Source organism: Geotrypetes seraphini, chromosome 11, assembly GCF_902459505.1.
Source record: "Geotrypetes seraphini chromosome 11, aGeoSer1.1, whole genome shotgun sequence".
NCBI classification, from domain to species: Eukaryota; Metazoa; Chordata; class Amphibia; order Gymnophiona; family Dermophiidae; genus Geotrypetes; species Geotrypetes seraphini.
Window position 1 is genome coordinate 138,389,980 of NC_047094.1, and position 14,828 is coordinate 138,404,807.

A 14,828-nucleotide genomic window follows, 5' to 3' on the forward strand; every position below is an offset into this window, starting at 1 on the left:
TTATTATTGGTCCCCTCACTAAAAATTGTGGGAACAAGGAAAAACGATATGTTCTCTGTTTTAGCTCCCCAACTCTGGAACACTCTGCCTCTTTTTATCAGAAAGGATAGATATCTTATCTCTTTTAAAAAACTTTTAAAAACTTTTTTATTTAATGATGCCTTTATCGAATAATAATTTTCTTCCCCTTTTTTTTTTTTTTTTTTTTTCCCAATTTATGTTTTTTCCTAATATATGTTTTTTCCTTCATCATTAGAAAAACTTGTAACTTTTCCCCCCTTTCCCCCTTTTCATGTTTGTTTTTAATGTATTATTTAATTATCTAACAAATATTTGTTTTGTTGTTTTTAATGTTTTACTAATATGATGTTCTAATTGTATGTTCTCTTATAATCTGTTTTTAAATGTACATCGCTTAGAATGTATTAAATAGGCGATTCATCAAAAATAAAGTGAACTTGAACTTGTCACCAGAGTAGCTTATAAGCTGCATTAGAACATACCCAAATAATACCATCAAGGTCAAAGACGCATAACAGTGCAAACCACTCTATTCAAACTGGTCACGTAGACAACCGATTAGTAAAGTATGTGGAAAGATAACCTGTTTGCAAGATCTTGTCGAAAGACCGCTTTCTCTCCTTCCCTCTCTATCTCAAATACATCCAGCAGGGTCATCGTGTAATCATTGTGCAACGCGGCATGGGTAGACTGTAGGTATTTCTCAATCACCTAAGAAAAAGGATGAAACAGCCAAAATAAGAGCAACGAACATAAGCACTGCTGTACTGAAACAGACCAAAGGTCCATCCAAATAGCAGAATAAGCAAGCACATGTCATAATAATTAGAGAGAGCATGGGCATGTACAGCCATAACTATAGTGCAGATCATGAGAAAGCATAAACCATCTCAAAGATCCAGCCAAATAGGCAGGTCTTGGAAATCTTAGGACTCAAAACATATACCGTTCTTTGTTACAACATCAGTGCAGTGGACATCAATTTAAAAGAAAAGAATGCCAATATTTAAGTACAGGTAGAGAGAGAGAGAAAGGAAAAAAATAAGATCATTTGGTTGCTGTTATGATCCAATGCCCAAATAAAATTAAAAACCATATAAGAACATAAGAAGTTGCCTCCGCTGAGGCAGACTAGAGGTCCATCTCGCCCAGCGGTCCGCTCCCGCGGCGGCCCATCAGGCCCATTGCCTGAGCAGTGGTCCCAGACTATCCCTATGATCTACCTCTACTCCTATCTGTAAATATATAAAAATCAAAACTGAGCAAGGGCTGAAACTGGCAGCCAGTGAAATTGGGTCAGCAAAGGACTAACACTGGACCAACCTAAGCTACAAAGTTCTTCTCTGGATGGTCAATGGCTCTACGAACCAGAAACATCCAAGAAGCATTCGCCAGCATAATAGAAACTCCAAGGCTCGAGACTTCAGATGAAATCAGTATTTTCTGTCTAAACCTTAAAGAGCAATTACCCGAAACTCGGAAGAGCTGTGCTCCAGGGCCTGCAGACTGCAACCCAGTTTTCGATAATTCTGGTCTAGATGATGCTCAGGATTGCTTAGTTCTGATTTCACCAGTTTAACAGCAATCTCAATGTCACTCAGGGTCTGAAACACAAAATTAATCTATTCAGCCTAGGACACAAAGAAAGTCAAGTTATTTACAGCAACAGATTCTCCAAGGACAGTGGGATATCAGGTGGAATCCAAATCAGAGAAATGACTCTGAAGCTCTAGAGCAGTGTGTCACAAATTTTACGAACCGTGGCACACTAAATCGGTGGCCATGGCTCAAGGGCACCCAGAAGTGCGCCGACGTCCTCTAGATAGGGCCCTGAGCCGCCAATTGGGGGTGCTGATAAAGAAGAGGTGTGGAGAGGAGGAGATATTGCTGAGTAGCTGCCTGGTAAGATTTGCCTCTTTGCAGATATTACCAAAATCTGCAACAGGGTAGACACCCCTGATGGTGTCAATAACATTTGGAAGGACATTTGAAGAATGGTCTGGAATTTGGCATCTTTACTGTGGAGATTTTTCCCCTTTTCCCCTCGATAACATTCACTTGGAGTTAGTAACATCATTAAAAATACTGGGCGTCATCATCGATGATAAATTTTCTTACCACGAACACATAAGTAATACCGTAAAATCTTGCTTTTATAGACTCCGAATGATTCGCTCGATCTCTAAATCACTAAATATATTAATTCATTCTTTAATTATTGCTAAACTTGATTATTGTAATTCTTTCTTAATTAACATCACACAAAAAGAAAAGCGAATTCAGATAATTCAGAACACTGCCGTTAAACTCATTCATAACGGAAAAAATATGATCACGTCACTCCTCTTCTGATTAAATCCCACTGGCTCCCAATTAACCACTGTATTACTTTTAAAATTTTACTCCTAGTATTTAAAACCCTTTCCACTAATGAACCCCAATTTATTAATAAATTACTCATCCCTTATAGTTTGTCGCGTTCCCTCCGGTCCACTAACTAAAAGCTCATGATAGTCCCTTCTTGAAAATTATTGGAACTCGATGGCATGATATGTTTTCAGTGATGGCTCCGCAACTTTGGAACACTTTACCTCAGCATGTGAGAGAGGAAAATAATTTGAATCGTTTTAAAAGTAACTTAAAGAGTTTCTTTTTTAAAGATGCTTTCAATCAGCACAGTTACTTACCGTAACAGGTGTTATCCAGGGACAGCAGGCAGATATTCTTAACGTATGGGTGACGTCACCGACGGAACCCCGGTACGGACACTTTTAACTAGAAAGTTCTAGTTGACCGCACCGCGCATGCGCGGGTGCCTTCCCGCTCGACGGAGGAGAGCGTGGTCCCCAGTTAAGATAAGCCAGCTAAGAAGCCAACCCGGGGAGGAGGGCGGGTCCTAAGAATATCTGCCTGCTGTCCCTGGATAACACCTGTTACGGTAAGTAACTGTGCTTTATCCCAGGACAAGCAGGCAGCATATTCTTAATGTATGGGTGACCTCCAAGCTAACAGAGAGGGAGGAGGGATGGTTGGCCATTAGAAAAATAAATTTTGTAACACAGATTGGCCGAAGTGTCCATCCCGTCTGGAGAAGGCATCCAGACAGTAGTGAGTAGTGAACGTGTGAACTGAGGACCAAGTGGCAGCCTTGCAGATTTCCTCTATGGGCGTGGAGTGGAGGAAAGCTACAGAAGCAGCCATAGCTCTGACCTTGTGGGCCGTGACAGCACCTTCCAGTGAGAGACTGGCCCGAGCATAACAGAACACAATGCAGGCAGCAAGCCAGTTGGAAAGCGTCCGTTTAGAGACAGGACGACCTAGACGGTTAGGATCGAAAGACAGAAAGAGCTGAGGTGACGAGCGGTGAGCCCTGGTACGGTCAAGGTAGTATGCAAGGGCACGCTTACAGTCCAGCGTGTGCAACGCCTGTTCCCCAGGATGAGAATGGGGCTTAGGGAAAAAGACAGGCAACACAATGGACTGGTTGAGGTGGAAGTCCGAGACCACCTTGGGAAGGAATTTAGGATGGGTACGCAGAACCACCTTGTCATGGTGAAAAACTGTGAAAGGTGGGTCGGCAACCAGTGCATGCAGCTCACTAACCCTCCTGGCAGAGGTGATGGCAATGAGGAAAAGCACCTTCCATGTGAGAAATTTGAGTGAAGTTGTGGCAAGAGGCTCAAACGGAGGTTTCATGAGGGCTGATAAAACCACATTCAGGTCCCAGACGACTGGAGGAGGCTTCAGAGGCGGTTTGACATTGAAGAGGCCTCTCATGAACCGGGAAACCAGGGGATGAGCTGTAAGAGGTTTTCCGAGGATAGGCTCATGAAACGCAGTGATGGCACTGAGGTGGACTCTGATTGAGGTAGATTTGAGGCCAGCGTCGGAGAGAGAGAGCAAATAGTCCAGTACAGTTTCCACCGCCAATGAGGTGGGATCGTGATAATGTAGTAGACACCAAGAGGAGAACCGGGTCCACTTCTGATGGTAACATTGGAGGGTGGCCGGTTTCCTGGAGGCATCCAAAATACGGCGGACAGGCTGAGACAGATTCTCTGGAGAGGTCAGCCCGAGAGAAACCAAGCTGTCAGGTGGAGGGAGGACAGATTGGGATGAAGTAGAGACTGATGCTGCTGCGTAAGTAGAGTAGGAAACACAGGAAGAGGAATGGGCTCCCTGGAGCTGAGCTGGAGCAGGAGGGAGAACCAGTGTTGGCGAGGCCACGGAGGAGCGATGAGAATCATGGTGGCTCTGTCCCTGCGGAGTTTGGATAACGTCTGCAACATCAGAGGCAGTGGAGGAAAGGCATAGAGGAACCGATCCGTCCAGTCGAGCAGGAATGCATCCGGGGTCAGACGATGAGGGGAGAAGAGTCTGGAACAGAACCGTGGCAGCTGATGGTTGTGAGGAGCTGCAAAGAGGTCCACCTGTGGAGTGCCCCAGCGAACAAAGATGGAGCGGAGCGTGGGAGGATCCAGGGTCCACTCGTGAGGTTGAAGAATGCGGCTGAGATTGTCGGCCAGGGAGTTCTGTTCGCCCTGGATATAGACAGCCCTGAGGAAGAGACTGTGTGCCGCGGCCCAGGTACAGATGCGGATGGCCTCCTGACAGAGGAGGGGAGATCCGGTGCCGCCTTGCTTGTTTATGTAGTACATGGCGACTTGGTTGTCTGTGCACAGGAGAAGGACCTGAGGGTAGAGAAGAGACTTGGGTGTGCTAGTGGGTCCATCCATGAAACCATCCGCACAGTGTGCAGCAGCCTCGAAGAAAGCCAACAGGATGCTGGGCGTCATCAAGAGGGGCATATCAACCAGGACGCGGGAAGTCATCAATCATGCCGCTGTATCAAGCGATGGTGCGCCCACAACTGGAATACTGCGTTCAATATTGGTCGCCGCACCTCAAGAAGGACATGGCAGTTCTTGAGAGAGTCCAAAGGAGGGCAACGAAACTGGTAAGAGGGCTGGAAAACTGCCCATATGCTGAGAGGCTGGATAAACTGGGGCTCTTCTCTCTGGAAAAGAGGAGGCTCAGGGGGGGATATGATAGAGACCTTCAAAATACTTAGAGGGTGGACAGGGACAGGTTCTTCAGACTAAAAGGGACGACAGGTACGAGGGGGCACTCAGAGAAACTGAAGGGAGATAGGTTCAAATCAAATGCAAGGAAGTTTTTCTTCACCCAAAGGGTCGTGGACAAATGGAATGCGCTCCCGGAGGAAGTGATCCGGCAGAGTACAGTACAGGGATTCAAACAGGGATTGGACAGATTCCTGAGGGAAAAGGGGATCATGGGGTACTGAGGGAGGTGCTGGGGTGTTGCATAAGTATAGACAGCTCACCAGGTCGTGCAGGTGCAAGGCCGGAGGGTTAGGACATTGATGGGAAGATAGGACTTCGATGAGAAACCTAGGAGGCAAGGGGGCCCCTTCTGGTGATTAAGGCAGGTCATGACCTGTTGGGCCGCCGCAGGGGCGGACTGCTGGGCGGGATGGACCTCTGGTCTGACCCGGCAGAGGCACTGCTTATGTTCTTATGTAAGTGTGGAAGGTTCCTCATCGGATGAGGAAGGCTCCTCATCGGTACCGGGTTGGGATTCCTCCCATAGGTCCGGGTCCCTGACGTCGGGGTGCGTGGGACGGGACGGCGGTGTGGATGGTTCTGCGTGGCGAGTCTTTGAGAGAGATTTGCCAGAACGCATGGAGACGGTACCGGGGGAAGAAGAACGGTGCCGGTCTTGGTCTCGGGGAGCCTGGTGCCGTTCCCGATGTCGGGGAGGATCGGCGTCAGATCGTAGTTGAATGAGAGGATTAATGGGTTCTGCCGAGAGTATCGGCATGGATGTGTTCATTGGCACCGATGGAGTGGACTCCGGTGGTATGGAGCGATGCTCGGGCCGGTCCGGTACCGGAAGTAGCGGGGCCAACATTGCCGGCAACAGATGTTGGAGCTGTTGCTGTAGTTGCTCCTGCAATTGGGTTTGGAGTATGGCCGCTATGCGGTCGTCCAGAGGAGGCACCGGTACCGCTTTTTTCTTTTTCGGTACCATAGGTGCCGCTTCACGCCCCGGCGATGAGGAGGCCGATGACGAGGCACTCACCGATATCGGGGCGGAGCGTTTGCGGGGTCGGCGCGATGCCGGGAGGACTGGTGTTGCCGTTGTGGCAGGAGGGCGCTCCAGGGAAGTGGAAGGCTTCTTAGCCGGCTTACCTGGCGCTATCGACCCCGAAGAAGGATCAGGCGGTGTCGATGTAGTCGGTGCCGACTTCGGTGGCGCCGTCGATGGTGTGGCAGATTCCATGGCAGAACCGGTGCCGAAAAGAATATTCTGCTGGATCTGCCGATTTTTTAACGTACGTTTTTTAAGAGTGGCACAGCGGGTGCAGGTGTCAGCCCGATGCTCTGGACCCAGGCACTGTAAACACCAATTGTGTGGGTCAGTGAGAGAGATCGGGCGTGCACACCGCTGGCACTTCTTAAAGCCCGGCTGAGGGGGCATGAATGGAAATACGGCCTCCGCAAAATCAAACCCGGAGGCCTGTATGTTGGCAACAGGCCCCGCCGGGGCCGCCAGAAAAATAAGGAAAAAAACTAATTAATAATGTTTTGGTTTTTTTTTTGAACGAAACAAAAAGAAAACCCGAAGGGAAAAGTAAAATAAGAAAAATACGCGAGCGGGAAGGCAAGGAAGGAGATTTCAACAGCCGTTGAAAGCACATGCGTCTTCTTCGCTCCGCGGAAACGAAGAAACTGGGGACCACGCTCTCCTCCGTCGAGCGGGAAGGCACCCGCGCATGCGCGGTGCGGTCAACTAGAACTTTCTAGTTAAAAGTGTCCGTACCGGGGTTCCGTCGGTGACGTCACCCATACGTTAAAAATATCTGCCTGCTTGTCCTGGGATAATTTAAATTATGTTCAAATTTTACATTAGTTTTTTGTTTTATTTTTTTTCATTTCTTCAGGCTTCCACTTTTCCCTCCCTAATGTTCTTTCCATTTATGGCTCTCTTCGGTTCTTTAAATTATTGAATTGTAGTTCTACCCCTACTTACCTTGTGTATTTATTAGTCTGTAAGTCTGTCGGTCTAACCCATTATTTTAAATTTTAAACGATATGTTTAAATACATGCTTTTTTTATTATTATTAATATTGTATCTTGCTTAGTAAAACTAAATAAGCGATTCATCAAACAAAAATAAAACTTGAAACTTGGTAAGGGTCTATCTAGACCAGGGGTTCTTAACCCAGCCTTGGGACACACCAATCCAGCCAGATTTTCAGGATACCTTGAATGAATATGCAAGAGATAGATTTGCATACAGCAGAGACAGTGCATGCAAATCTCAGGGGAATCCTGAAAACTTACTGCTAAGGACTGTATCCAGTGAGCCACTTGTGCTTAGGAGTTAACACCCTCCTATACTACTGCTTCTGAAGATGAGCAAATATGATCCTTTCTGGTACCTGACAGTGAAATGTGGCTCCAACACTGATGCAAATGTAGGAGAGAGAGAGGGGGGGGGGGGAAGAAAGACAGAGAAATAAGAGCAGCTGGCAGCACACCATCCTTCTTTTAGAGAAAGGGTACGTTCAAAATCTTTCAAGGGCTTCTCACCTCCAGCAACTGGATCTTCTCCTTCAGTTCCTCTTCTGTCTTGATGAGGGGTGGTGTTCGCAATCTGAAAGGGACATAAGATTTTCAATTAAGAAGTACTGTAGATTAATAATGGTGCTTTGCTGGCGTTTTCTTAATCATCAATTTACATAACAGAACTAGAAAAAAAAAGGGTTTTCAGATAATTTAGCAGTACATAAGAATTGCCGCTGCTGGGTCAGACCAGTGGTCCATCGTGAGTCTGCTCACATGGCGGCCCTTAGGTCAAAGACCAGCACTCTAACTGAGACTAGCCCTACCTGTGTACGTTCCGGTTCAGCAGGAACTTGTCTAACCTTGTCTTGAATCCCTGGAGGGTGTTTTCCCCTATAACAGAATCCGGAAGAGCGTTTCAATTTTCCACCACTCTGGATGAAGAACTTCCTTATGTTTGTACGGAAACTATCCCCTTTTAACTTTAGAGAGTGCCCTCTCGTTCTCCCTATCTTAAATGTTTCGATCATGTCCCCTCTCAGTCTCCTCTTTTCAAGGGAGAACAGGCCCAATTTCTCCAATCTCTCACTGTACGGCAACTCCTCCAGCCCCTTTACTATTTTAGTCGCTCTTCTCTGGACCCTTTGTCATATGTTCTTGAAAGGATTCCTTGGTCCCTCTACCCTCTCTAACTACCTGGAAGACCATAACCTACTTCACCCCTCACAATCAGGATTTCGAACCAACACAGCACAGAAACACTACTTGTAACACTACTAGACACAGCTCGACAGCAAATTAGCAAAGGCAAAAAGATGATGCTAATCCAACTTGACCTCTCCGCAGCATTTGACCTGATCGACCACTCCATACTGCTACTGATACTTGACGCCATTGGGATCTCAGGCAAGGTCTACAATTGGTTCCAAGGATTCCTCAAATCAAGATCCTACAGGGTAAAGTCCAATAATATCAAATCAGAACCATGGTCCAACCCATGCGGAGTTCCACAAGGATCACCTCCATCACCTACGCTCTTCAACCTCTTTATTTCCTCCCTTGGAGCCACTTTAGATCACTTAAATGTTACATCCTTCAGCTACGCAGACGACATCACCATACTCTTCCCCTTCGACCCATCAGAGCCCACCACTTCAGCAAAACTGGAAATAACCCTAGATGCAGTGGAAAAATGGATGGTAGACCACAAACTGAAACTAAACTCAGATAAAACAAAATTCCTTCTGCTCGAAAAGGCCAAAACTCCCACTATCACAGAACTGAAAATTAAAAACACCAAATACCCAATACAGCCCGAACTCAAACTCCTAGGAGTAACGATAAACAGATGCTGCACAATGCAGTCCCAAATCAATAAAACATCCCAGAAAGCTTTTTTAATTATGAGAAATCTACGTAAAATAAGAAAATTCTTCAACCCAGCACAATTCATAGAACATAGAAGATGACGGCAGAAAAGGGCTACAGCCCATCAAGTTTGCCCACTCTGCTTACCCACCCCCTGTCTATGCCCTAATGACCCAATTTCCTTATCTTGATCCTCGTAGGGATCCCACATGGGTATCCCATTTATTCTTAAAGTCTGGCACACTGTCTGCCTCGATCACCTGCACTGGAAGCTTGTTCCAATGATCAACCACTCTCTCTGTGAAGAAATACTTTCTGGTGTCGCCATGAAATTTTCCGCCCCTGAGTTTGAGCGGGTGCCCTCTTGTGGCTGAGGGTCCCTTGAGAAAGAAAATATCATCTTCCCCTTCGACACGTCCCGTGAGGTACTTAAATGTTTCGATCATGTCTCCCCTCTCCCTACGTTCCTCAAGAGTGTAGAGCTGCAATTTGTTCAGTCTCTCTTCGTACGAGAGACCCTTGAGCCCCGAGATCATCCTGGTGGCCGTCCGCTGAACCGATTCAATTCTGCGCACATCTTTACTATAATGTGGCCTCCAGAATTGCACACAGTACTCCAGATGAGGTCTCACCATGGCTCTGTACAACGGCTTTATGACTTCAGGCTTTCGGCTGACGAAACTTCTATTGATACAACCCAATATCTGCCTTGCCTTAGATGAAAGCCTTCTCCACTTGATTGGCAGTTTTCATGTCTGCACTGATGATTACTCCTAAATCTCGTTCTGCTGAAGTCCTAGTTAAAGTTTCTCCGTTTAAGAAGTACGTCCTGCATGGATTTCTGCTTCCGAGGTGCATGACCTTACATTTCTTAGCATTGAAGCCTAGCTGCCAGGTTGAGGACCAACTTTCCAATGTAAGCAGGTCCTGCGCCATATAATTCTGTAAACTGCATTCACTTACTATATGACATAGTTTGGCGTCATCGGCGAATAGTGTTATTTTACCTTGAAGCCCTTGAGTCAGATCCCCTATGAATATGTTGAAAAGGAGTGGACCCAGGACTGAGCCCTGGGGCACTCCACTGGTCACCTCCGATGTTTTAGAGAGGATACCATTAACCACCACTCTCTGAAGTCTGCCACTCAGCCAATCATTGACCCATGCAGTTAGTGTCTCTCCTAACCCCAGGCTAATTGTCCAATCAATAGTCTTAGGTCTACTGGACTATTGCAATTCCCTTTATCTACCTTGTCCTGCCAACATGATAAAACAACTTCAGACCATACAAAACACTGCCTTCAGACTGATCTACTCCCTGAAAAAATATGATCATATTACAACTGCCTTCCTAGACTCTCACTGGCTACCTATGCAAGCACGAATTCAATTCAAATTCTACTGTCTATTATTCAAAGCATTAAACGGCTCCACCCCCCCTATCTAAAAAACCGCCTAAACCAGATCCTCACCTCAAGACAAAGAAGAACTCCGAACCCTTTTGCCTTCCCTCCACTCAAGGGCACTCAGCGCAAAAAGATGTTTGATAACCTTCTGGCGACGCAAGCAGCAAAACTTAACCACTCCATCTCCAACCTGTTGACGGTAACGGGCGACTTCAAAACTTTTCGAAAAGAAATCAAAACCCTACTTTTCAAAAAATTTATCCAGATATCTTAACCCAACCCTTCCCCCTCCTCTTAGATAAATTCTCCCCCAAAACCTCCACTTAAATAATCTCTTCCTCCCCAAAACACCAACCAAGTATTCAGATCCCTGAAATGTAACGTAATCTTATTTGTACTCTAACTGTAATCTATTTGTTATATCACACAGTAACGTACAGTCAATTTAATATCCAATTTGCAAGTTCTTCCGGAATTAATCCAGGTACCTCTCCTCCCTTGTAACCAAAAAACCAAAACTGTTGTAACTTCACTGGAAATGTCCAGTTAGCTCTTTTGTAATCCGCCTTGAACTGCAAGGTATAGGCGGAATAGAAGTCCCTAATGTCATGTCATGTACCTCTACTTTATACTACAGCCATCACATTCCAGATACTTTAAACTATCAAACAACTTTCCTTTAGAGAAGCATAGCAGATTCCAGGTGTGTTGCGAGATACCAGCGAGGAGAAGGGGTGCCGGCTGACTGCTTACAGGATGTACTTCCTGCAGTGAGAGGCACATCCTGTAGTCAGTCAGGCAGCACCTGTGTCTCTCCTCCTTCTGCAGCATCCCCCCTTGGCGGTAATAGGAGGCTCAGGGCTGCAGCTGGAGGACATCTGCGCTTGCATGGACATCAACATGATGATGTCACACTTGTGCATGACATCATCGCATCGACGTAAACGCATTTCCAGGTGCCCTCCAGCCGCAGCCTCGAGATTAGCAACACACTGCTTTAGAGGCTGCCTCTGGTTGGGTTCAATCACAATCTAACCCTTCCTGCTATGGTGGAGCCTTACACATTACACTTATGGTTATTAGATGTTTCAGTTTTCTTCAACTCAGCAGCTCCTCATTTATTGCGAGGGCAATTTTCAAATCAATTTAGAGGGATAAAAGTAATCTACCTTTGTAAATGGACTTTCTGAAAATTTCACATGCTCAGTGTAGTTACAGGTAAATGCAGTGTTGCACTTTAAGCACGCTTCCAAGAAACACCAGGGTGGGGGCTGGTAATGGGAAGGTGGTTATAAGAAGAAAACCTTATGGGGCAAAAGACAGTCTACCTAGAAAACAATAGCCATGTGTATGAGGGTGCAGGGGCCATTTTCATATCTGAATAGGTAAGCTGGATAAAATTGAACACACTTGCCCTGTATTCAGTGAAGACATTTCCACTAGCACGGACTGTTACAATGTGCTTAGTTTCATACTTTCAGAAAGACTTTGAGTTGTAAGAAAAAGTAGATGCAAATCCTTTACATTTTCCCAGGTCTAGGGAAAATGCAGCAATGCGGACACTTTGGTTAACGAGAAGCCAGCTGAAGGGGATGAAGGACAGTTTACTCACCCAAAATCATGAGGTATACGAGTATAAAATTCATTGCAAGCTTCAACCAGAGCCTTCCCTGTTTGCTTCTTCTCGATACAATCCTCTATTTTCTTCAGAGACTGGTATCCAGCTTTGATTTGCTCCACCGTGAGCTTACCTACAGATAATGGGATTTTGTATCAGAACAGTGCGGTCACACCACCCTTGAAGTTAAATGCCTGCACTTATGCAAGGCAATAATGAAGGATGTCTTGGCACTCCAGGTGCAAGAGAGGAGCATGCATGCACAGGTCACGGGCACGCCTCCCACATACGTGCTGAACTGCTTGCCACACTTAGCCATACTATTTAAATTCTACTGCATGTTATTTAAAACCCTATACGGAGACAGCCCATCCTACCTAAACAACCGCCTCATCCAAGCAACCTCAACCAGACACAGAAAAACGCACTCCCCATTCATACCCCCCCCCCCCGATCAAAGAAGTAAAACGGAAAAAATTACACGATAGCCTTCTAGCCACTCAAGCCGCAAAACTAGATAACCAGATCTCTAACCTACTGATAACCACCCCAGACTACAAGATATTCAGAAAAGAATTAAAAACCATACTCTTCAAGAAATTCCTGAAACAATCCTGACATGATCCACTCTTTACAACTCCTGATATGACAAATGATCTACTCTTTACAATTCTAGAAAGGACAAATGTTCTTCCATCGTACAACCTGAAAACCAACAAATGATCTTCCTTAGTTTCCCTTTCTTCCCAAATTTCTACCTACTCCTCTCCACTTTTTACCATTCAAATACCGACAAATATTCTACTCTTTACAACTCTTGAAATGACAAATGATCTATCCTTACAACTTTAGTAATGACAAATGTTCTTCCATTGTAACCCCCTTTCATAAATCTTTTGTAATCCGCCTTGAACCGCAAAGTAATGGCGGAATAGAAATCTCTAATGTAATGTAATGTAATTTTATTTATGTCTACAATTGGGCACGCCAATGCCGGTTTCCAATAGAATTCTATACCAGAGTCTGGGCACCTAAATGCCACGAGCACTACGGCTACTTATCATTTCTATAGCACTAGCAGTTGTCTGCAAATACTGCACAGAGCTTTTTAATATAGCCTTCAATCCTTAACCTTACTCCTCTGCTGATTATCCATTCCCCTTAAACTGCATCTATGACATTCTGTTTGTCTGTTTAGATTGTAAGCTCTTTGGAGCAGGGACTGTTTTCTTCTTCTTGGTGACTGTGCAGCGCTGCGTGTGTCTGGTAGCGCTAGAGAAATAATTAGTGGTAGTAGAGCTTACAATTTAGTTGAGAAAGACAAAAAGAGTAGAATCTCAGTTAACCAGTATTCAATTAACTGGCACTCTCAAAAATGAGAGAAAATGAGTGATTAAGTATAATTGTAAGTTGAATGTGCTTGTATTGACGTATTATATGTTATATATTCATATATTGCACTATTGAAGTATGAAAATCAATAAAGAATTTAAAAATTAAAAATTAACTGGCACTGTCAACCAACCTGCAAAAAAATCGTTGGTGAAAATAAATAAATAAATAAGGGGTGGGTTTTATTTTTGTTATTTCATAATATATGATTATATCAACAGTTTCATACTTGTATGTAATATTGTGATGGGAGGGAAGGATTTTTCTATTTAATAAGAATAATTTAAATATTAGGTTTATTGCATAATATTCAAAATATTAATTTAATAATATTAATATATAATAATATTAATTTGTAATGAAATGTTATACTTAATGTATTATATGAAAGTTAATCAAGTGTGTATTTTTAAGTTCATATGAGTTTATCTGCTACACTTGTAACATGCAAAAATGAATAAAGAATTTACAGAAAAAAAAATAAATTAAGTTCCCCGCAGCACCGGTCCTGAGCCATAAATCGCTCCTCTCTCAAGCCCCAAAGCAGCAAAAGTAGGTGATGGTCCTGAGCCGCAAACCCCTTCGCTCCCTCCCTTCCTTACCCAAATTGGCAGCCAGTCAGCAGAAGAGGTTGCCTGTGGCCAGCCCGACAAGCAGGGTCTTTCCTCTGATGAGTCAATCAGAGGAAAGGTCCTGTCATTTCAATTATTTTGTAAATGCCTTATACATTGTATTATTAATATGTTGTGTTTTAGAAATTTGTGGACCCCTAATGCAGCCAAGTCAGGTTATTTAACTACTACTTTTAAGTATTTTCTGAATAAGGCCTTGCATTGTTTTTTATTATTCATTTTTCTCTTTTGGGGCCTTTTAGTAAAAGTGTGATGTAACTTCCTGTGGGCGGCTGAGGCAGAGATTAAAATCCACTGGCAGGAGAGGCAGCTTTCAGCACTGTTGCAACCCAGGGCGAATGCAGAGGATTCGCAGGAGAATGAGGGGAGCTGCAGTGATGCTGACCAGGCACAAGGAGAGGGAGCTATTTAGTGGAGCTCGGACTAAGGAGGACAGTGAAGAATTGCAAAGGGACTTGAACTAACTAAGGGAATGGGCGACGAAATGGCAGATGAAGTTCAACGTTGAGAAATGTAAAGTATTACATGTGGGAAGCAGAAACCCGAGGTACAACTATACGATGGGAGGGATGTTATTGAATGAGAGTACCCAGGAAAGGGACTTAGGGGTAATGGTGGACATGACAATGAAGCCGACAGCACAGTGCGCAGCGGCTGCTAAGAGAACGAACAGAATGCTAGGCATAATCAAGAAGGGTATTACAACCAGAACAAAAGAAGTTATCCTGCCATTGTATCGGGCGATGGTGCGTCCGCATCTGGAGTACTGCGTCCAATATTGGTTGCCGTTCCTTAAGAAGG

At 44.8% G+C, this 14,828-nt stretch overlaps 1 protein-coding gene across 5 annotated transcripts in view; it reads right to left on the reverse strand.

Annotated features, from left to right (window-relative positions):
* The window catches only part of PARP2 (poly(ADP-ribose) polymerase 2), a 72,412-nt gene that overhangs the window by 15,558 nt on the left and 42,026 nt on the right, over positions 1-14,828 (reverse strand). For all 5 annotated transcript variants that reach the window (XM_033963356.1, XM_033963355.1, XM_033963354.1 and 2 more), the window contains exons 12-15: positions 11,998-12,136; positions 7,639-7,702; positions 1,491-1,625; positions 605-732 (exon numbers count right to left, since the gene is read on the reverse strand). In XM_033963356.1, coding sequence (XP_033819247.1) covers positions 605-732; positions 1,491-1,625; positions 7,639-7,702; positions 11,998-12,136 — 466 coding nt within the window. The remainder of the gene's footprint in view (positions 1-604; positions 733-1,490; positions 1,626-7,638; positions 7,703-11,997; positions 12,137-14,828) is intronic.